Source organism: Natator depressus, chromosome 28, assembly GCF_965152275.1.
Source record: "Natator depressus isolate rNatDep1 chromosome 28, rNatDep2.hap1, whole genome shotgun sequence".
Classification (NCBI taxonomy): Eukaryota; Metazoa; Chordata; order Testudines; family Cheloniidae; genus Natator; species Natator depressus.
Genome location: NC_134261.1, coordinates 5,786,404 through 5,810,088, shown reverse-complemented (window position 1 = coordinate 5,810,088; position 23,685 = coordinate 5,786,404). Strand labels below are relative to the sequence as shown.

Below are 23,685 nucleotides of genomic sequence, written 5' to 3'. Positions count from 1 at the left end.
AGGGGAATAATCACTTCCCTCGATCTGCTGGCAATACTCCTATTAATGCAGCCCAATATGCCATTAGCCTTCTTGGCAACAAAGGCACACTGTTGGCTCATATCCACCTTCTCATCCACTGTAATCCCCAGGTCCTTTTTTTGCAGAACTGCCACTTAGCCAGTCAGTCCCCAGCCTGTAGCGATGGATGGGATTCTTCTCTCCTAAGTGCAGGACTCTGCACTTGTCCTTGTTGAACGTCCTCAGATTTCTTTTGGCCCAATCCTCCAATTTGTCTAGGTCACTCTGGACCCAAATCCTACCCTCCAGAGACTGGATGCTTTATATGCTCTCACAGAGGGAAGAGCACATGTTCCATGGATTTCACAGGCAGAATTTTAGGACTATTTTGATTCAGGGAACTATGCTATCGGGTGCTTTCCCTGTGTGGATCTGACAGGTGGATCAATATAAGATGCACATTGTGACCCTTCTCAGGGTGCTGAGGGCTGAGAGTCTCCTTGTTGCCACCTGGACACTAGGAAGAGGGACTTTTGCATTTGGGAGCTGGATGTTAGCAACCAAACCCACCAGCCTGTCAGGCACTCAAGCACCCTTCTCTGAGCTGCAGCAGCCCGGCCAGTTGGCAATAGAGGCACCCGAACCCCTGAGTTCCATCAGTGTGTCCCACTCTGAGGTCTAGCCCCGATCACCAGATATTCAGAGAAATCCCAGATCCCCTCTGCCCAAAGCAATGGTATAGCCCCAGTTACCAGTTTTACTGTAGATCACTGCTACCATATCACACACAGCACTTGAGTACAGTTATTGAACAAACAGAAATGTATTTAACAAGAGAGAGAGATTTAAACAGAAACAAATGTGAGTGACGGAAACCACTCGTTACCAACAAAACAAAATCACAAAATGCAACCTACGCTTTTTAATAGTTACCTTTCCCGATCTAAGTAGATTCTCACCTCACATTTCGGTCTATTGCAGTGATTGCTCGTCCCTAGGAGCCAGGGCCCTGCCTTTTATAAAAATCACCACTGGTTGTGAGGGATCTCTTTTGTCATAAACTGAAGCAGTCTTTTGTCTTTATTTGCAGAAAGGATGGATTTCCTCATTGTCATATTGGCCTTTTCACTTCCACAGGGTTTTGATGTCTACAGTTTGGCTTTCATAGTTTTCCATTGGCTTTTCTGGGTTGGTGTAAAGGTTGACAATGGAGCAATACATTGCATAATTAGCTAGCAAGGGAGGGGTGACAATTCCCTCCCACTGGAATGGGCTGTTCCCACCAAGACCAATGATTGGAGTGACTCACTTTCATGACAATACCATATGGGCATAATTTTCCGTGCACTTACATTAATCCTTCAATATGGCTCATACACACCTCTCTCAGTGATTAGGAGTATCAGTAATTAACAAGCTTTCGGTAGAGATCTCACTGCTATGCTTCCTGGATAAATATCATAAAATCAGTGTATTAGGTGCGGCGAGTTTCTCAAGTCTGATACAGAAGTTGCTTGTGAACAACAGTGACCCATTTGGCAATCGGCACCAATGAGTTTTTGTCTCACATGCACTGAGCTATACAGTCACACCCTGATATAACAGAAAGGCCAGCACAAAAAATAGAGAAAGGAACAATAAGGTACTAAAATGGCAATGGTTGGAACTCTCCATTTCTCTCAGTCTTTGGCCTGATGGGTTCTAAGAGCTGTAGCTACAGTTGAGGAACCAGGCGATCGGACAGCTGGCTCAGCCCTCCATACTAGTAGCTTTCTCACATACAGGGAGATGAGTCAAAATTAGAATTGATGTCACGACTCGCTTCCCATAGGCGATCACTCTGTCTAAGGCTATGTCTACATATCAAACACTGGAAGTACTCTTCTAAGAATCTAACATTGTCTTCACTGGGTCTAAGGTCACATTAACTACTTCTCTCAGCAGAGTGGATTTTTCACACCCCTGACAGATGTGGCCATGTCAACGTAGCTTTTCAGCGTAGACAAGCCTTTAGATGGCTTTTTGATATGAAAGGCAATGGACTTCAACCTTTTCCTTAATACTGATGGTTGATGACTGAAGTTTTCCCACCTGCTGGTCACATCCTATGACAGATGTCATGCCTCTCCTTTGCAAATTAGAGAAGTGGGGAAGTCAGTGACCCTTACAGTCTAAGCAGGTAAAAAATTATACAACTTGTCTCTGCGAGTAGTTTTCATTGGGCCAATATTCTCTTATACACTCTTTTTCACACACATTCTCCCACCCTAACCTTTGGAGTGAGGTTTTCTACCAGAATTCCTTATACTACAGGGGGTAAATTAAATCAAATTAACTTTTCAAGATAAGAAATCATTTCCTGTATGACTAACAAAACAAAAAACAAGACAACTTTCAGTTTTTCAAAATAATTCAGATTATCATGAGTCTCTTATTCTTTAACCAATAACTTCATCTATAATTTCATTTTCAGTGGTAACACGAATATATTCAAAGATCACAAATTCTTGTCATATATGTTAGTTTTCTTTTAATCCCCATTGCCAACAACTGAACCTTGGCTCAGGTTGTGATTTGGCCCAACGTAGGTCCCAACCACTGCTGTAAGTTCATATATCTCTGGTTCTTCTGCCATGTGTCTTGGTGGAAGGGGTCTCCTAGGTGGGAATGTTTGCATCATGAGGAAAAATCTCTCTTTTCAAACTTGTTAATGTTTCAAAGTAGGAGGAGGTAGAGGAGAAGTGATGTAAATGCATAAAACACAAGAGAAAACTGTCTGGTCTACACTAAAGACATTGATCAGTGTAACTATATTGCTCACAGGTGTGAAAAATCAATACAGCTGAGCAACGTAGTTACACAGCCCTAGCCCCCTGTGTAGATGGCATTACATCAGCAGGAGCGCTTCTCCTGCCAACATAGCCACCGCCGCTTGTGGGGGGTGGACTAAGAAAGTCCGATAGTGGGAGAGATCTCTCCCACTGGCTGAGAGCATCTGTAATAGCATTGGTGCAGCTGCACCAACATCAGCTTTATCGTGTGTCCATCGCATCAGACACAAAACCATGGAATAAGGACTCAACATGTGTGTATCCAGAAGTCTGAAAATGGAGCCTGACACATTCATTGCCTCATTGGTTACCATCATTTCTGCAGCCTGAAAGTCCTTGTTACCCACTCAGGCAGCCAGTTTGGATCCAAAGACGGAGTGCTTCATAGGACATTCCTTCCCCGTGGATCCCAAACGATGAATGGTGATTGTTGTCAGTCGAACCCTGGCATCCTTGGAACTGTAATCAGTGACACTGAACTAGGAAGTGGAGTCGTACAAACAATTTTCCTGGGGTCATTGGTCACCAGAGCTTCCTTTACTGGGGTGGAAACCAAGAACTGAGTGTGTATTCTTTCAACCCCAGTTCTTTTCAAATCCTTGGCTTTGGTTAGGGTAAATTTACATTTCTCTGAAGTAGAATCCTTTACAAAACCACTCAAAATCTCAGCAGTGTTAGTAAGGAATGACTTCCAAAAACATGCCCAGTTTTTCTTTAATTTCTGATTGGAGATTTTAACTCACTACTGTTTCTTTGTTAGCATGTCAGTAAATTGGAGAGTTCTCTCCTGTTGACAGAACTGCACTTGAACTGTCTCCATGTCATCATGGAGGGATGGGGAAAAAGCAAAGCTGAAGTGAGAAATTATGACTTTAGCAAATGGCCATTTGTCTTAAATTCTCCAATAAATCTGACCTACATCCTATCAAACAGAACTAGTATCCAACTGGGTGACCAAACACTCTTCAGGAAAGATAAAAAGCCATGTCACAGAGAGATAGAATACATGACAATGAAAGCGTCAAGTGAAATTTCAGGGCAGGTTACATCTGATTATTCAGAATCAGGACAAGAGATTCTCCCATCACATTCTCCTCTGATCCATTCAGATCAGCTTCACTCAGACTGTCTCAATAGTCAGCTATGTTATTTACAAAATTTTAGTATCGTAGCACCCCCATAATGGGGGACAAAACAGCCACCTTGCCAGAAGTGACTTTACCAATAGATGGAACCTAGGATTTAAACTCCAGATGATCACACTGTGTTTGGGAACCATTTGAATTCCCCTTCCAGGTCTTTGACACTTTCATCTCCAGTCATAGCGACTCTGATATAGGATTAAAGAAGCCAAAGTATCATCTCCAAGCACAGACAACTGAGAACGCTTCATCACATGACACTTTGAGACATGGAGGGATAGAATGTGATGAAGATAAACTCTGCATGGCTCAGACAGGAGGTAACAGTTCTGCAGTGATGGGGAAGGAGGGAATCTCTGAGTCACCCCACCTCCTTCCAGCGTCAGAACTTTTTTCCCTGCCCCTGCTCCTCTTCATTTAAATAAAACTTGAAAAGTTCCCAGTATAGCTGCTTTTCAGCACCACCCAGAGCAACGTGAGAAGAACTGGCAATGATACAATCTGTATCATGGGTGACTAATAATAACTTTGCAATAAGAGGAATGCTATAAATGTGATGCTCCCTGGTTCCTGATAGGAAGGGCACACTCAAATTACTCATGAGACAATGGAATTGATAGAAAGGACAAATGGGTCCACCTCAGAACAGGGCAAACTGCAAAAGGCAAAAATGGGCCCCTCATCTGGACAAGCTAAGGGAAAATGAGGCTGCAAACAGTTCAAGCAGCTTTAAAAGTTACTATGTGGGAATCAGGAAAAGTATTAAAGAAAAAAAAAGTACGGATAGCCCTAGAGGTTTTTATGGTATTGACCTCCCGTGCAGATTCTCTGATAGCTAACATGGGCTTAGTGCCAAGAGAAGGTATTCCCACACTCACGTCATTCATAGGGCCTCTCCCCTGTATGGATTCTCTGATGTTCAGAAAGGGCTGAGATATTAGTGAAGCTTTCCCCACACTCACTGCATTCACAGGGCCTCTCTCCCATGTGGATTCTCTGATGCCTAATAAGGTGCGAGCTGCGAATGAAGGTTTTCCCACACTCACAGCATTCATAGGGCCTCTCCCCCGTGTGGATTTTCTGATGTTTAGAAAGGCCTGATCTGTGAGTGAAGTTTTTCCCACACTCACTGCATTCATAGGGCCTCTCCCCTGTGTGGATTCTCTGATGTTCAGAAAGGCCTGATCTGTGAGTGAAGCTTTTCCCACACTCACTGCATTCATAGGGCCTCTCCCCTGTGTGGATTCTCTGATGGAGAAAAAGGCCTGATCTGTGAGTGAAGTTTTTCCCACACTCACGGCATTCATAGGGCCTCTCCCCTGTGTGGATTCTCTGATGTTCAGAAAGGGCTGAGCCATTAGTGAAGCATTTCCCACACTCACTGCATTCATAAGGCCTCTCCCCTGTATGGATTCTCTGATGCCTAATAAGGTGTGAGCTGCGATTGAAGGTTTTCCCACACTCACAGCATTCATAGGGCCTCTCCCCTGTGTGGATTCTCTGATGGAGAAAAAGGCCTGATCTGTGAGTGAAGTTTTTCCCACACTCACGGCATTCATAGGGCCTCTCCCCTGTGTGGATTCTCTGATGGAGAAAAAGGCCTGATCTGTGAGTGAAGCTTTTCCCACACTCACTGCATTCATAGGGCCTCTCCCCTGTGTGGATTCTCTGATGTTCAGAAAAGGTTGAGCTGTTAGTGAAGCATTTCCCACACTCACAGCATTCATAGGGCCTCTCCCCTGTGTGGATTCTCTGATGGAGAAAAAGGCCTGATCTGTGAGTGAAGCTTTTCCCACACTCACTGCATTCATAGGGCCTCTCCCCTGTGTGGATTCTCTGATGTTCAGAAAGGGCTGAGCTCTTAGTGAAGCATTTTCCACACTCACAGCATTCATAAGGCCTCTCCCCTGTGTGGATTCTCTGATGATAAAGAAGGGCTGATCTGTTAGTGAAGTTTTTCCCACACTCAGTGCATTCATAGGGTTTCTCACCTGTGTGGATTCTCTGATGCTTTATAAGGGCTGAGTTGTCACATAAGTTTTTCCCACAGTCAGTGCATGTATGTTTCCTCTTTCCCCTGAGGATTTCCTGCTGGGTTGTGGTTTCCTTGATGTCCTTCTGAGTTTCCTGACAGGAAATACATTTATCCACTTTCTCCCCTGGCTGGTTTCCCTCCTCTCTCTCTGGTCGGTGCTGAATCTCACAGGATTTTCCCTGCTCATTACTCCTGGACACATTCCTTTTCAATCTTTGCGATAATTCTCTGTGTTTATCCACTTGCCCAGCATCTTCCTGCTGAGAATTCTGCTCCTCTTTCTCACATACCATTGCTTCACCTCCTGTGATAGAGACAGAAACCTCAAGCAGGGATGGAAAGGGGAAGGCCAAATCAAAACAAGTGCTGGAAAGAGGTCAAATAAAAATCAGGCACTCAACTCCCCCATACTCTTCCCCAAAATGTAGTAGTAGGATTTTATGTTTGCATTTTATATAATTTAGAATGAAGCACAAAGAATAATAATGTAGCATGTATTAAATGTATTGGTGTATGATTTGATCATATCCTGCCAGCCACCCTTTTTGAATAACGAAAGGAATGGCCTAATTGGACAATGGGTAGAGATACATCAGCCAGAATCCGTGTCTGGACTGATTTCAAGGCAGTAACAGATCTTTGAGGGTCACCAATTTGTTGTAGGTTTAGCATTTTGAAATAAGAAAGAATCCCATGATGGTTTTCTTTTGCATTGCAATTTGATGTTCCTGTTCAAAATATTGTATGTAAATTAATTCTGTTTTGTCTGTGAATGAGGAATGTGTGTTTTAAGAGATAAGTGTGAAGGCCATCGCTGAACCAGATGTACGAGGGAGGAACCGGAGACAGACGTAAGGGCTCCAGGAGGCAGCAACATGCCCCTATTGAAATGTCAGAGGAGGACAGATTGACGACTTTAAAGGTGAGACAGGCACCTATCAATGGGGACAAGACAGCTGTGACCAAAACCAGCATGGGATAACTCCCTGAGGAACTTGATGAAAGAACAAGATAAAGGATGAGAAGGACAATTTAAGAAAACGAGCACTCATCATACAATAATTGATTACAGCATGCCAGTGCAAAACTCATTGGTCCCAATGAAGGAAAATCACTATATAAACAGGATGCCTTGCCATGAAACTTTGGGTTTGTCCTGCCAAGACTTCAAAAGCATCATGTCACAACCAACAGAACCCGGCTCCTCCTACCTGTGATCAACCTAGCTGGCCAATAGATTGATCTGGACTGGTAACTATAACATTGACTGGCAGGACAGTGTATGTGTGTGGTGGGATAGAATGCATATGCTAATTGTTGTATCTTCAATAAATACGGCGTATTGCCTTTTCCCCTGAAAAAAGATCCCGTGTGCTTGTTATAAGACAAATAGGAGAGAGGAGGGGATCAATTTGGCCTTCACATCCCATCCAAATTTGCAGGGGGAAGGGAGGAAGCTACTGCCTGGTGTCTGCTAGGATCTGCAGGAAGCCATGAGCTATATTTACCCTGAGGATACGACCGCTGCTAGGGACAATAATGAACTGAGAGACCTCCCAAGGGCTTTGTAGGGCATCCCAGATATTTTCTTCAGGCACTTACAGATTTTGAGTTGGTTTAATGTTTCCTCACCTGTGTAGGGTGCTCTCAGGATCTCTCTTTCCTCTGAACCCTGGAGGTCTGGGACCCATGACTCTTCCCCTTGTTCCACCTGGGAGATCACATCAGGTTTGGATACTGGAAACCCTGCTTACATGAAAGAAAACCAAGGAGTACAGTTGGTTTCATAAGACTTTGCCATAAAAAACAAACATTCTATTAATTTAACTTCAGTACTTAGTGTGACCTGGTGTGCCATGGGCAGTCCTCACTGCAAATGCCAACGTCAGGGGAGGCTGAAAAAGGGAGAGCAGATGCTCCTAAAACTGGTGGTTAACACTAAAGTTAAATTCACCGACCAGTCACAAACAGTGCTTCCGATCACCCACATTGGTTATCGAGAAGCTGAAAAAAGAAATCACACAGCCCCCTTTATTGCATTCCAGTTCTCTGACTCCCAATCAGCACCTAAGTCCAGTACAGTGAGAGGTTATTTAAAAACTGTGCAGAAATAGACAAAATATTCTTCTGACTCCAAAGTTTCAGCCACATTACCAGGTCAGTATAGGTTTGGATCTTACATAAAATACCATGCTGCCTGCCAATCCTTTAGCATCTAAACTAAAGGTTTATTATAAAAGAAACAAAGAAGAAGGGAGTTGTTAAATGGGAAAGCAGTCAGATATATAGATTTCTGAATGTATCAGGTTCTTAGCAGTACTGGTGAGTTGCTGGCTTCAAAGTCCATCTGGAACATATCCACAGGTGGGATGGGTCATTCAGTCCTTTGTTTAAAGCTTAGTTTGTAGAAAAGTTGCTCCAGAGGTAGGAAGAGGGATTGAAGACAAAATGGAGTTGATTCAGCTGCCCTTTATATTACTTTTGCCATGTGGCTTCTACTTCCTGTGTCCCAAACACAAGCTTCACAGCACATGGCATGGAAAAGCCTTGGAGTTCTCAGTACACAGGCATACCCCTGCATGTCTTGCTGACTCAACAGATGTATCCCATTTGTCCTTTACATGGGTTCATTGTACAGGTGATGACCCTGGATGGGCTATCAAACTGGCTAGGCACTGCTGACGCCAATATGTCTGCGTGTGTTACCCAGAAACACTGCACAAGTCTAGAAATACAGATATACCCTACATATCTATAACTCACAATACAAAGGTGATACAAACATAGAAAGAAAATCATACTTAGAAAATCATAACATTTTCACTGACAAATTACATGGCATATCTAGTACGATTCATTGCAATTTATCATATTGGTATTAATAATAAAATTAATAAATAATAATAAAGTGTCTTACAATTTCAGACAGTGTCACACTTAGTAAACCAGTGAATTCCCAGGACCATCTCCCCAGGTCCTTGAAGATGCCAAACACTCTGCTTATGAGGGATTGAAATACCCACATACCTGCTGGGAACACACACAGACAGACACTGTATCCATCTGTACCCCTATGTTCACTCTTCTAGAAAATTATGACCAATTTTGTACATAGTCTGGCTTGTGAGGTATCATTTGAAAACGCATAATCTACTGACTATTATCCTCCTGTTAAAATGTGTAGCAACACTGTATCTAAAGTTATGAGGTTTTACCGTGTGATATTACTGAAAAAGTTACAATTCTGAAGAACACCCACAGAGGAGTTCTTCAGAGACAGCAAGGCAAACAGCTGGTCAAATAGCTATTCTCCGGCAGGGAGAAGGTGTGAAGAAGACATTTACAGTCCATTACAGGGACCACTTGAAGCTCATATCTACAACAGACAGCCTGTCACCATGACTCAGCTGAGAACTGAAGTTGTTTCTAGTCCAAAGGACTGAATTATAAAAAGAGGGGAGGAAAATGCTTGGGACTCTCTCTCTCCCCCATTTCCCTCCGTTCATGACAACTCCTGAAGAACTGAACTTGGGGGGCAGGGGCGGGTTACGGGGAGTCCTAGCTGAAAGGAAAGTCAGCCTGGCTCAGCATATGGTGAGAGAAACATTTGCTTTGAATCCATTTTAGCTTGTTAAGTAGACATTTAGTGTTTCATCTTGCATTTCTTTTCATAGAATATCATAGAATATCAGGGTTGGAAGGGACCTCAGGAGGCCATCTAGTCCAACCCCGGGTAAACAATTCTGACTTTTATGCCACATTACCTGTAGTCACTTAAAATCTTTTTTTCAGTTGTTAACAATTTTGTTTTATTGTTTTATCTAACCAGTGTGTTTGGATTAAAGTGTGTTGCAAAATCCATTTGGGATAACAAGGCTGGTGCATGTCATTTTTCACTGATGAAATGACAGACTTCATATGAGCTTGCGTTGTTCAGTAGTGTGCTGGACAGTGCAAGATGAACATTTCTGGAGGAAAGTCTGGGACCAGAGAATTTTCTGGGGTTCTCCTGTGGTGCACTGTAATTTGTGAGTGGCTGACTAGCAGCACTCAATACTGTGTACCTGGGAGCGAGTTACATGCTGGAGACTGTGTGTTAACTGCCCAGGAGTGGCTGTTCTCACAGTAAAGCAGTGTAAAAGGCACCCCAGCTTGGGGAACTGAGGGGAAACAGCTGTTCAACAGTCCAAATTGTACAGTGGTTAATGACACAGACACTCAATTTCAAAAAGTCTCCTAAAACACAGAGAAAGTAAATCCATGTCCCAGAAATCGAAGACTCCAGAGAGAGGACAAGTCTCCCTGGCACTGCTTCTTGCTGACAGAGAGGTCCAGAGACAATGAGAGAGTCCTGGGGAAGCTGGGAACAGTAAGCATGGGCTGGTGGGGTTCAGTGGAGAAAGGGAACACGAAGGGCAGGGATATTACTGAATGCAGGATCTCAGCAGTCCTAGATGTCAGGATAACACATATTACAGCCCATTGGAAAACATAATCCCAACTATACATATAAAATGATGGGGTCTAAAGAAAGTGGTCAAGGAAAGCGTGGGACCCTTACTGAATATGGGAGGCACCCTAATGACAGACAATGTGGAAAAAGCTAATGTACTTAATGCTTTTTTTGCCTCTGTCTTCACGAACAAGGCCAGCTCCCGGATTACTGCAGTGGGCAGCACAGTATGGGGAGGAGGTGACCAGCCCTCTGTGGAGAAAGAAGTGGTTCAGAACTATTTAGAAGAGCTGGACGAGCACAAGTCCATGTGGCCGGATGCACTGCATCCAAGCGTGCTAAAGGAGTTGGTGGATGTGATTGCAGAGCCATTGGCCATTATCTTTGAAAACTCATGGCGATCGGGGGAGGTCCCGGACAACTGGAAAAAGGCAAATGTAGTGCCCATCTTTTAAAAAGGGAAGGAGGAGGATCTGAGGATCTACAGGCCAGTCAGCCTCACCTCAGTCCCTGAAAAAACCATAGAACCAATTTTGAAGCACTTCAACGACAAAAAAGTGATCAGGAACAGTCAGCATGGATTCACCAAGGGCAAGTCATGCCAGACTAATCTAATTGCGTTCTATGATGAGATAACTTGCTCTGTGGATGAGGGGAAAGCAGTGGATGTGTTATTCCTTGACTTTAGCAAAGCTTTTGATACGGTCTCCCACAGTATTCTTGCCAGCAAGTTAAAGAAGTACGGGCTGGATGAATGGACTATAAGGTGGATAGAAAGCTGGCTAGATCATCGGGTAGTGATCAATGGCTCCATGTCTGGTTGGCTGCCGGTATCAAGCGGAGTGCCCAAATTAACTGGGGTCTGTTTTGTTCAAAACCTTCATTAATGATCTGGAGGATGCCGTGGATTGCACCCTCAGCAAGTCTGAACATGACACTAAACTGGGAGGAGAGGTAGCTGGCTAGATCATCGGGTAGTGATCAATGGCTCCATGTCTGGTTGGCTGCCGGTATCAAGCGGAGTGCCCAAATTAACTGGGGTCTGTTTTGTTCAAAACCTTCATTAATGATCTGGAGGATGCCGTGGATTGCACCCTCAGCAAGTCTGAACATGACACTAAACTGGGAGGAGAGGTAGATACGCTGGAGGGTAGGGATAGGATACAGAGGGACCTAGACAAATTAGAGGATTGGGCCAAAATAAACCTGAGGAGGTTCAACAAGGACAAGTGGATGTTTGTCCTTAGCTACGTCTAGTTTGGGGATGTAGCTCAGTGGTAGAGCACATGCTTTGCATGTATGAGGCCCTGGGTTGAATCCACAGCATCTCCAAGTTTGCCTTTGGAGGGGGGATTTGATAGCTGCTTTCAACTACCTGAAAGGGGGTTCCAAAGAGGATGGATCTAGGCTATTCTCAGTGGTGGCAGATGGCAGAACAAGGAGCAATGGTCTCAAGTTCCAGTGGGGGAGGTTAAAGTTGAATATTAGGAAAAAATTCTTCACTAGGAGGGGGGTGAAGGACTGGAATGGGTTTCCTGGGAAGGTGGTGGAATCTCCTTCCTTAGAGGTTTTTAAGGTCAGGTTTTACAAAGCCCTGGCTGGGATGATTTAGGTGGGGACTGGTCCCGCTTTGAGCAGGGGGTTGAACTAGATGGACCTCCTGAGGTCCCTTCCAACCCTGATATTCTATGAACACTAGGAAATTATAAGCTATAATTCAGGAGCAACAGACTCTAATTAGTCTGGAAAAGCAGAATGTGAAAAATAAGAATCGGGGTCATGTGACTTTGGCAATGGGGGACTCAAAAATCCAAGATGCCTGCAGAGAAGAGAGATTATGGCTATTACACATGGTGATGGGAGAGCAAGACTCTCCAGGTCTCAAGAAGCTTCGCTACCAACCTAAGTCATTTTCACATGCTGGGGTACAATCCAGATCAATGAGGAGTTGTGTCATCTGTAATCCCGGGTGATAGTCAAGGTTCTGCTGCTGGAGCCCCCCTGTCTGGATACCCCCCACCAGCATTCAAGGACGCACTGAGTCTCTCTGTGATAAGTAACCCTGGACCAGCAGCTCTGACTCCAGCAGCCTGCTTCTTACACCCCAAGCACATTCTGGTTTGGGTGGAGTAGGCTCAGGGTTTGAGAGAAGGCCATGGGTAGAAAGCTTCTGTTGGTTATGCTGGACTTAACCCCCAGTTTTACTTGTGCAAAGAAGAGATATTTGACACTGTGCAATACTGCTCCTGTGCTCTATTGCCAAAGTGTTCTGCAGTAGGGGAGGGTCTCTGGCAGCGTGTGTGTCACTGGCATATTGGGGTGATGCTGAAACAGGACAGAGCAGAGATGGCATTGTGGGGCTGGCGTGAACTTTATCTCTTCATTTCCCCTTCCAAGAAGAGAGGCGACAGGAACCCTTACCCAGCGAGGTCACATTCTCATAATTCTCCTGCATGACGTCTCTGTAGAGGGCTCTCTGAGCGGGGTCCAGCAGAGCCCACTCTTCCCTGGTGAAATACACCGCCACCTCCTCGAAGGTCACCAGCCCCTGAAAGAGCAAGAGTCCAACACTCAGGACCTGCTGCCCTACTCACAGCCTCACTATTCGTGGGGGAGAGGAGCCAATCAAATGGAAGCTCTGGGAGGCTCACAGTCAACAGAGGCCCACCCCCACCCTGCTCAGAGCATCCAGGAAACACCAGGGTGAGGGGACGAAGAGAGAGCCCCTCCTCTCTCCTAGCAGATCCACCACACACCTACTAGCCACAGACTGATACAGGAGATGGAGCCCCTAGCAGGGTCCAGGGAGAGCTCCTTGGTAGGAAGCCCAACACCCTCCTCATTGTGAGGAGCTGGATATGAAGGGAGGGGAATCTCCCCAAACCTGACTGGTGGGTGCCCCCTTCATCTCTCACAGCAGCTGCTGGTTAGTAGGGTCAGGCTCTAGCACCATGAGTCTGGTCAGTTTTCCCAGCTCCATATAGGTGGGTTATTTTCTGTTTCACAAATTAGGGCATTTCCCCTCCGAACCTCATGGGTCTGTTCCTAGAATCTAGGCCACTTATTAAACAACTCCCAGCAGCTTTGCCACCCCCTGTCCTCCTCCCTTTCTCCACCCTGGGAATTTCCTGCCCCGCTCCAACCTCCAACCCAGATGGTGCAAACCTTCCCATCTCTGGCGTATTTGCTGCCCCCTCCCTCCTGCAGGAACCCACCAGGAACCCCCCAATAATTCCTACATGAACTGGTTCCTCTGCAGCCATTTCTCTCCCCTGTCCCATGGGAGGATGGAATGAACTGGAGCGAAACATGGACGTCATTCTGCAGCCTGGCCGGGTGAGAAGGGAAATTCTGGAGGTTTCAGAACAGGCTTTAGTTAATTTCACATCATGCTTCCCCCAGGCCCTTTCCCTGCAGACAGATATCCTAGATTCTGCCATGCTGGAAAAATGCTTGATCTCTTTATTACACTGCAGACCTGGCCCCTCCTGCCAGGCTAAGCCCAAGGACACATTTTTAACCTCTCTTCTCCCTCACCACATCCCGTAACAAAGTCTTTGAACAAAATGCTCAAAAAAAGGAGAACCAAAGGAGTTACTTTCGATGATTCCGTCTGACAAGGACCTCATGGCAGACACGGACCTCATGGCAGCCACACCCCAGCAAGAGGGACATGGAGTCAGGAACTGGGCTTTCCCCTGTCTGATGCTCATCTTCTCCACAGGAAAGTGACTCTACCCAGGGTGCAGTAATTAATCTGTCTGGACAGATTAGATATCTGGAAATCTCTCTCAAAACTCTTCTCTCCCTCAGCCCTTTTCAGTCTCTCTTTCTCCTTCTGTCTCCTTTTCCCTGTCCCCTTTCCCTGCCCACCTGGTACGAAAGTCCCATTCCTGGGTTGTTTGCTCTCCATGGCTGGATTTGTCCTTGCAATTGCTAATGGGAGGAGAAATGGGGAGACGGGGGGACGGGACGCTGTTTGTGTAGAGTCATTTTAATGCCAGACCCCAGCATTTTCCCTTGGTTTCTTTTAGTTACCTGGAGTCTCTGGCTCAGAATTTAGTATTAACAAGGCCTATAGGGCTAGTACCAGCTGGAGAAAGTCATCACCTGGGCCAGGCAGAGAAGCAGCTTTAATTAAGGTCACTTCCCAGCACAGAACCCCCACTGGGTCTCCCAGATCACAATGAAGGCTGCAATGTGTGACCCAGGAAGCTGAACCCCAATATCCTGAGCAGAGAGGGACAGTGTGTTTGAGCAGCATTCCCGCCTTTAGTTCTCTGGGGAGAGCAGTTAATGAGAGCACCTCCTCACAGGGAGAATTGCTAATCTCATTTGCCCCACTGTCCATCTGGAGTCACTCCTTGCCTTTCCATGCAGTGACTCTGGTTTAACAATGGTCTTAATGAAACCAGATTTCAGAAAGAATGAGTCCAGAATGCTGTGGATGAGACCATTGTGTGGCAATGCTAACCCCCTTTCTACCTCCCTCACCCCCCAGATCTAGGGCAAGGAGTGGGGGCACGAATTTTCCCAACGGAACCGGAAGTTCCTGCAGTTTTCAAGAGAGGAGAAAAGCAAAATCTGTGTTTGATAAGTGGATAGAAAGTTACCACAGTGACTGGGCATGGCTGAGGAATGACAGGCAGTGCTTGGAGCCAGGATTCTGACACAAGCTGATCAAGGAGACTGAGCATGGTTAGTAGCAGTCCCCACAGCCAGGGTCCCCCAGACACCCCCCCAGTATCCAAAGCCCGGACCCCCCCAGCCAGGGTCCCACTAGGTATTCCCTGGGACCCAGCCCCCATAGTCCCTGGCCAGGGACCCCAGATGCTTCTCAGAGCCCCACCAGCCAGGGAACCCGCACCAGACCTTCACTGCCAGCCTGAGAATCCCAAAGGATTCCCTCCACCAAGAGTCCCCAGCAGCCAGGGACTCCCCCTCACTGGGAACTCAGTCCCTCACTGCCTGCCTGGGATTCTCCCACTGCCTGCCTAGGATCCCCACCTGCCCTTCAGCAGAATCTGCCATGCCGTTTGCCAGAGACCCCCTGATGCTTTACAGTGGGACCCCGCACCCTGTCTGCCTGGCATCCCCCGACCTAGTGCCAGAACTCCCCGCCCCAGCTCTGTGCACCGGGCATGGCAATGATCCCAGGAGCCGGGGGGGAAGCCCAGACAGAGCCCCTGGCACAGCACCAGGCACCCTCTAACCCCCTGCCCAGCCTCCCCAAGATGCCCCTACCCCCACTGTTCTACAGCCAACAGGCCCCAGCGACACCCACCTCCAGGACCCATAGCCTCAGGGCTGGGCACATCAGAACCACCCCCCGAAACCTCAAACCTCCAGAACCCACCAACCTGACTAGGGTACCCCCTGCCCAGTCACCCAGAGGCCTCCCCCTACCACAATGACCCTTCAGCTCCAGCTGCAATCTCCCCACACAGACATGCCACCCCCCCCCCCCCCCCCGGAACAGTGTTACCTCAGTGTCTGATAAATGGATAGAAAGTTATCACCACCCTCTGCTGGCCAGTCACACAAGCAGTGGGAGCCCTTGGGGATGCTTCTTTAACAGGAGAGTGGAAGGCATGGAGGGCCAAAATAGGTAACAGAGTGGCAGCCGTGTTAGTCTGTATCCACAAAAAGAAAAGGAGTACTTGTGGCACCTTAGTCTCTCAATACTCCTTTTCTTTTTGCAAAATAAGTAAGAAATTTCCATGCCCTGTCACTAGCAAATAATGGCCACCATGCATCCACCCCACAGGTGGCTACATCTTAGCATGGCAGGAAGCAACCTCTTACAGAGACCATTTGTCATGCTGTGTGGGATACTTCTAGACCCACGCTGCACCCAGAGTGACTCCTCATCCTGTGCCAGCTGGAGAAAAGAAAAGGGTCCAGCCAACTCTCCTGATACCAGCTGGGAACCACTGATCCCCCAGACAGGGCTTTGATGCGTATTAAATATGTGGCTGGTCTCTTTCTTCGGCAAACCTTTTAACAGAGATAAAGGAGGGAAAAAATGTTTCTCAAAGGAGCGGAGAAAGGTGATCACTGGGCAATTTTAACCCCCTGCAACATCCAGGATGGAGAATGACTAAGGGCCACAGGTTCCCTCCAAGGAAGGAGAAGTTGCTGGGATTTAGAAATATGGGGAACAGCCTCAAACCCGACAGGATTTCTAATTGACATTTGATAACGACATAGAAAGAGGTAAAACCTGAGTTTTGAGATCAATGTTCAGAAATGAAAGAGAAAGGGTGCAAATCGGAGGGATTTTGGATCCATTTTGCAAATTATAGAGAGGAAAGTGGAAAATTAGAAGGATTTTATATCAGTTGTTGATATGAGGTAAAATCTGTGTGTATTTCACATGAATATTTGATAAATGAATACAGGGGAAACTGGCAACATTTGCAAACATTTTATACCCATGTTCAAGAATCTGAGAAAAAGGGGGGGCAGTACTACTCAAAAGGATCTGGGGGTTATAGTGGATCACAAATTGAATCTGAGCCAGCCTTGTGATTCAGTTGTGACAAAGGCTAATTCTGTACTGGAATAGGTTACCAAGGGAGGTTGTGGATTCATCATCATTGGAGGTTGTTAAGGACAGGTTGGACAAACACCTCAGTGTTGGGGGCTGGACTAGATGACCTCTCATGGGTCATTCCAGCCCTACAGTTCTATGATTCTATTCTGAGGAAATGTTTGGTCACTTTATTACAGCACTGACCTGGCCCACCCCACTAGCACTAAACCAAGACATTTTGAAACCCTCCCAGTAACAAAGTCTGGAAACCAAATACGAGACAAGAGCAGAACAAAAGGAATGACTTTGGAAGATTTCCCTTGACATTGTCCCCAGGGCAGCACACTCCCACAGCCGGGGGCACAGGGAGAGTCAGGAATCGGCTTTTCCTCTCCCTGCACCTCACCTTGTTCACTGGAAAGGGAATCTGCCCAGGGATGATGCAGTTAAGTGTGTGGGGGCAGGTTAGAGATCTGGGAATCTCTCTCCCCAATTATTTCTCCCACTGCCTATCAATCTCTCTCTCCCTTTTCTCCTTGTGTTTCCCATCTCCTGGCCCTCCCCCTCTGGCAGACAGACAGCCATTCCTGGGTGTTCACTCTCCTATGGCTGGATTGGCTCCTGCAATTGCTAAGGGGAGGAGAGATGTGGGGTGAGGAGGGGCTATTTGTGCAGAGTCTCTTTCATACCCATCCCCAGCATGTTCCCGGAGGTCTCTATCAATCACCTGGAGTATCTGGCTCAAATGTGGTGTGGGCAGAGCCTAGGGCGGCCCATGGAGCTAATTACAGCTGGAGAAAGTCCTCACCTTGCCTGGGCACAGAGGAAGCTTCACTCCAACTCACTCCCAAGCCCAGACCCCACCGGGGGAGCAACAGCTGCTCAGACTGGGCTCCCAGATCACAATGCAGGCAGCAGCGTCTCACCCAAGAAGCTCAACCCTAACATCCTGAGAAGAGAGAGACACAGTCAGACAGAGACTGAGGGCTTCCCCCCGCCCCTTTAGCAACAACTGAAACCCCCTCCGCACAGGGACATATCCTGATTTTATTTGCCCCCATTAATCTGGAGTCACTGCATCTTCTTCCTTGAAGTGTCTCTTGATTAACACTGGTCTGAGTGAAACCAGAAACATGGCTCAGGAGGGATGAGGCCAGAGTCCTTTCCTCCTCCCTCACCCCCGTCTTCTGAGAGGGATTCACAGCAAAAGTTTTCCCTCCCAAACTTGAAGTTCCTCCAGTTTTGAAAACGGGGAGAGAAGCAAAGCCAATCGTGATTTCATATCAGTAATTGACAAATGGATAGAAAGTTATCAGCAGCCCCTGCCAGCCATTCACACAGGGGTGGGGAGCCCTGGGCGATGTTTCTTTCACAGGAGAATGCATGGCATGGAGGAGCCACATTTTAAAAGAAATTTCCATGCCCGGTGACTGGCAGATAATGGCCAATAGGGACCCACTCCAGAGACGACTACCTCTCAGCACTGGATGAAACCATCCCTCATGGGCGTTTGGGATACTGCTGGTGAACATGGTGAGGGGCTAACAGAGTAGCATGGAGATTCTCAGCCACTCTGGGTACAGCCTGGGCAGCAATGAGCCAGGCACAGACTCAGCCCTCATCCTGTGCCCCCCCGAGGAAAAGAAAAGGGTCCAGCCAACTGTCCTGTGAGCAGCTGGGAGATACCATTCCCTGAAAAAGGGGGAGGCCTCCGGCTTTGATGTGTATTAAATATGGGGCAAGTCACTTTCATCAGCAAACATTTTAATGAAGATAAAGGGGGAAAGAAATGAGTCTCAAATGAGAGGCGAAAGTTGACCCTTTAACTCCCTGCAACCGGCAGGATGGAGAATGACTAAGGCAACAAATTCCTCCAAAACAGGAGAACTTGCTGCAGCTAAACATGGGAACGTCTCCAAACGCAAGATGTTTTTTTTAAACAGACATTTGATAATTACATGGAAAAAGACAAAATCTGACAGCTGACATTAATGACTTAACATGGAAGAGAAAAGGGAGGAAATGAGGAGAATTTTTGATCGATTTTCACAAACTAGAAAGGAAAGTGGAAAATGTGAGGGATTTTATATCGATCGTCAATAGTAGGTAAGGAGGTAAAATGAGAGTGAATTTCATATTGTTATTTGACAAATGGAGAGAAAATGGGAAACATCGGCAAAAATTTCTAAGTATATTCAAAAATTGGAGAAAAGGTCAAAATCTCAGGATATTTTATGTTAATATTTTATTAGTGAGACATGGAAAAAATCTCAGGGAATATTAAATTAGAAATAGATAGCTAGAGAGAAAGGAGGACAATTTTTTAGGCTACTCTCCTGAAGACGACATCTGTGTGTAGCTCAGAGATTTGTCTCTCTCACCAAGTGAAGCGGGTCCAATAAAAGATATTACCTCACCCACCTTGTCTTTCTAAATGCAAAGCAATGCACATTGGAGAGAAAAACTGCAGCTACTTGTTAGGATATAGATATTCAGGCCTGTCTGTAAAGGTCTGTACTTTAAGAATTTAGGGGTATTCTTATCACTTCGCTAGTTCTAGAAGTATAAAAGAAAGAATCAAAATCACTGTCTGCTGGTGTAAGGGCCTTCTCTTACTGTGACAGTTTGAGGCCCTGTTCTTAGGCTAAGGCCTTTGGCTAAGCAGCAGAGGCAGCCATAAGCTGGGAAGCGACCGGTCACATCCTCACATTCCAAACTAGTCACATTGAAAGAAGGTGCTATTGGGCTGTTAGGAATACAATCCTGTCCTGATAATGCCTATCACCTCCAGAGAAAGGGAACTGCCTAGAAAATGTAAAAGGAAACAGCATCCTGTCTGGCAAGAACTCACTTATCAATACTGGGATGTGAAATCCTCACTTCTGTATTGTTTTGTCATTATAGTTCCCACTTTGCTATTGTTTGTCTGTATAATCTCTGTCTGGTTCTGTGATTGTTCCTGTCTGCTGTATAATTAATTTTGCTGGGTGTAAACTAATTAAGGTGGTGGGATATAATTGGTTACATAATCATGTTACAATATGTTAGGATTGGTTAGTTAAATTTCAGGAAAATGATTGGTTAAGGTATAGCTAAGCAGAACTCAAGTTTTACTATATAATCTGTAGTCAATGAGGAAGTGAGGGGGCGTGGGTGGGTGTTTGTGGGGGAGATGGGAACAGGGAATGGGGGTAAGGAAATTGGAACCATGTTTTGCTAAAGGGGGAAATGGGAACAGGGAATGGGGGTAAGGAAATTGGAATAATGTTTGGCTAAGGGCAGGAATGGGAACAGGGACACAGGTGTAAGGCTCTGTGATGTCAGAGCTGGGAAGGAGGATACTAAGGAAGGAAACTGGAATCATGCTTGCTGGAAGTTCACCCCAATAAACATCGAATTGTTTGCACCTTTGGACTTCGGGTATTGTTGCTCTCTGTTCATGCGAGAAGGACCAGGGAAGTGAGTGGGTGAAGGAATAAGCCCCCTAACACTACTTATACACTGTGGGGTAAATTAACTATCAAATGTAGCCCATAGATCCGGCTTTAGCATTTATTTTATGCAGCAGTAATGCCAGGAACCTACAGGCCTGTATCCTGTCCGATACTGGCTTGAGCAGTTAGCAAAAGGCTTGAGGCCTATGAACTCTGACACAGACAAATGGCCTAACAGTCACCCCTAAGGTTTGGAGAACTGGAAACAGAGTGTCTAAGGGGAAATTTCGTCCATAAAGACATCAGCCAACCAGAGGAACGTGAGCTAACACAGGCTTTTCGATAGAACATTCACAGATGTCTGACAACAGGAGTGCCACGGCAACAAATTGACACATTTGACCCCAAGATCATAAGATCATTAATACACAAACCTATAGGAGCAGGACACCCCAACATTAGTAGGGAGAGGAAATACAAATAAGGAAGAGGGGAGAAACCCCTATGAACATGCATTACACCTAGTGGCGTCAGCAGAACATATTATTGGCTACACAACTCAAGAAAGGGATCTGCATGTTGCTGTAGACAGATCAATGAAAATCTCCACTCAATGCACAGCTGCCAGCAAAAAAGCTAACACGTTCAGATTCATAAGGAATGGGATGGAGAATAACACGGAACATCTGTATATAAATCGAGGGGGCAGCCTCCAATATCCTCGGACCACCACGGCTACTACAGCACTGCACACAGATATTTTAGATCTATCTTGGAGAACTGGGGAAGAAATAGGTCTAAAAAGAAATATTTGATGATGAGAGAAAAGCACCCGGATCTGAAGAGATTTTCTGTTAAGTGAGAGTAGTTGGACAGTTTGCTGGCATTGTATATGGAAGTTCATTAAACAGACAGTAATAATTCCCCACCCCCACCCACATCGGCAGCAGGGAGCCTTTTGGGGAGGTACTTTAAGAGGGTAGGTGAGGGGAGTATGGAGCAGGGAAACTCCCTGGCAGCGGGGAGGAGGCAGCAGCAGGGGCAGGCAGGTGACTGGCGGCTGGGGGGAGCTGCGTTGGGCAGTTGGGGGCAGCAGTAGCCAGGACTGTGTAACCTTGGGCTGGACAGTCTCCAGTGGGTTTTTTCCCCTCCTTCTGTCCCCCCTTCCTTGCCCTGTTGCTGACAGACAATGGCCACCCCACCCCACCCCAGAGCCAGCTGGGTCTCAGGGCTCTGCAAGCTGCACTCATTGAGCCCCTTCTCATTTGGGGAATGATTCAGGACAACTTCCCACAGAAAGAAAGACAATTTGCTGCGGGTCAAACGGGTGGGAAAATATCCCAAATCTGAGATTGCTAAACGAACACTGGCGAACGAGAGAGAAAATGGGGCAAAATCTGAAAAGCGGGCGGGAGGGAGGGTCAGGAATTGCTCCCTCCCGCCGACCCGGCCCAGCCCCGTGCCGCGCGGCCCGGCAGGGGACGGCCTCTCTCGGGCTCCCGCCCGGGCCGCGGCAGCGGGGGCCCCGCGAGGCGGAGCCGGGCTGTCTGGGGCGCGGGGAGCGAAGCCGAGCCGGCGGCGCGGGGCGCGGGGCCGGGGCGGCGGGGGCTGGGCTCCCGGCACCGGGGCTCTCCGCCGGGGGCGCGCACCCGCGGGCACAGGGCGGGGTCCTCCCGGGCCCATCGGCTCCTGCAGCCCCCGGCCTGCGGCTCCAACGGGCTCCGGGGAAGCACCAGCGCGGCCCCCGGCCCGGGCTCGCTCGCTGGGCGGGGACTCCCGGCCGCCGGGCCGGCCGCTGCCTCGGGAGCCCCCGGCGCGGGCCAGGGGGGCGGGGGCCGGGGCGGGGCCGGTCCGAGGGGCGCTGCCCGGACCCCGGGGAGCAGCCGGGCCGAGACCCCGGGGCTGAGGCTCCGGCCGCCCGGGGAGCAGCCCCGGCCCGCGGCGCAGCGGCCGGGCCCAGGGGCGGGACCGCGCGGGACCAGGCCCCGCCCCCGGGACCCCAGAGGTCGCCTGAGAAGCGGGAAGGCGCCGGGCAGGCGGGGGGGGAGACCTGGGGACAGGGGCGGGGGGAAAATGTCGGCGCAGCCCGGGCATGGCCGGGGGGGAGAAGAGCCGGGGCCCCCCGAGGGGCGGGGAGGGAAAGGGGGGGCTGAGATCCCCTCGGATTTACCGCTGCCCCCCCGGAGCCCCCCCGCTCCCGCCCTGCCCCCTTTCTCTCCCGGCAGCGACGAGCAGCAGCCCGGGTGACCCCCCCCCGTCCCCCCCCCTCCCTGAGACGGGCTCTGCCCCCCCCCCGGACCCCGTTTCCTCCCCACTTCGCCCGTGGCCAGTTCAAATCTCAGCGTTGGGGGGGGGTGTCCCCCCCCACTTTACCTGCAGTGACTTGTCCCGGTTTAGGGGGAACCTCCTGAGGTCCCTTCCAACCCTGACATTCTGCGGGAAGTGCCCCCCCCATGGAGACGGCCCAGTCCCAGGTTTCCCCGCCCCCACCCTGCCCAACCCAGCAGTGTCCCCCCCCCCACCTGATAGTCACATTCCCAGACCCCACTGCCAGCCCCTCCCCACAGCCAGTGACCTTCTGACTCCAGCCCCGCTCCTTTCCCCTGTGAAAGCCACATCACCCAGGGCTCCCTGCCGGCCATGTGAGTGTGAGGCAAGAAGAGTCCATCCCACTCTGTTGTTGATTGAATATCGCTGTATAATCCCCTCAAATCTCCCCTCCTTTCTCTTGAACTGTTGAATAGTGGCATAAAATCTCCCCAGATGTTGGTGCTTCTCTCTTATAGTGGTAAATATTTCGTTTGTGCCCCATTTTCTCCTCCGTTCTGAAATACTGATATCAAATTCTCGAAAATCTTCCCACTTTTCTCTCCAGGTGTCTGACTGAGATCAGGGCTCCTATCCTACTGAGCGTGGCCCTATTCTGCCAGGTGGTGCAGAGATCCCAACTGAGATCTGGGCCCTGTTCTGCCAGGCACTGAAGAGCCCCCAAGTGAGATCAGACCCTACTGTTTCAGGTAAAACTGAGATCCAGCCCTCTTGTGCCAGGCAGTGCATGACTGCGGCCTCCATTGTGCTGGGTACTTTAGAGACCCCAACTGAGATCCGTGTCCCTGTTGGGCCTGGCATTGCACTTAACCTGACGAAGATCACCCCCCACCGCTGTACCAGGCACTGCACAGACCCTGACAGAGATCCTGGCCCCACATTTTGACTGGTGCTGCAGGGACCCCAAAGAAAATCATGGATCCTGTA

The 23,685-nt window shown here is 48.0% G+C and overlaps 1 protein-coding gene and 1 non-coding gene across 2 annotated transcripts; one reads left to right on the top strand and one right to left on the bottom strand.

Moving 5' to 3' along the window:
• Positions 1-914: 914 nt before the first annotated feature.
• On the bottom strand, positions 915-22,896 carry LOC141978969 (uncharacterized). Its single transcript, XM_074941396.1, has 6 exons — positions 22,804-22,896; positions 17,805-17,945; positions 13,701-13,812; positions 12,883-13,009; positions 7,641-7,757; positions 915-6,312 (listed from the first exon to the last, which is right to left on the bottom strand). Exons 3-6 carry the CDS (start codon positions 13,779-13,781, stop codon positions 4,853-4,855), a joined length of 1,785 nt encoding a protein of 594 aa, XP_074797497.1. The 5' UTR covers positions 13,782-13,812; positions 17,805-17,945; positions 22,804-22,896; the 3' UTR covers positions 915-4,852.
• TRNAA-UGC (transfer RNA alanine (anticodon UGC)) lies at positions 11,722-11,793 on the top strand. Its single transcript has one exon. It is a non-coding gene; the product is annotated as a tRNA-Ala (tRNA).
• Positions 22,897-23,685: the final 789 nt, after the last annotated feature.

Bases quoted from the DNA above. Each gene is read 5' to 3' on its own strand.
- LOC141978969 (XM_074941396.1), bottom strand. From the start codon at position 13,781: ATGACGTCCATGTTTCGCTCCAGTTCATTCCATCCTCCCATGGGACAG. The intron at 13,010-13,700 runs GTAGGAATTATT...TTGCTCTTTCAG, and splicing joins CTGCAGAGGAACCAGTTCAT to GGGCTGGTGACCTTCGAGGA. The intron at 6,313-7,640 runs GTGAGGAAACAT...TCTCTATCACAG, and splicing joins CCTGAGAGCACCCTACACAG to GAGGTGAAGCAATGGTATGT.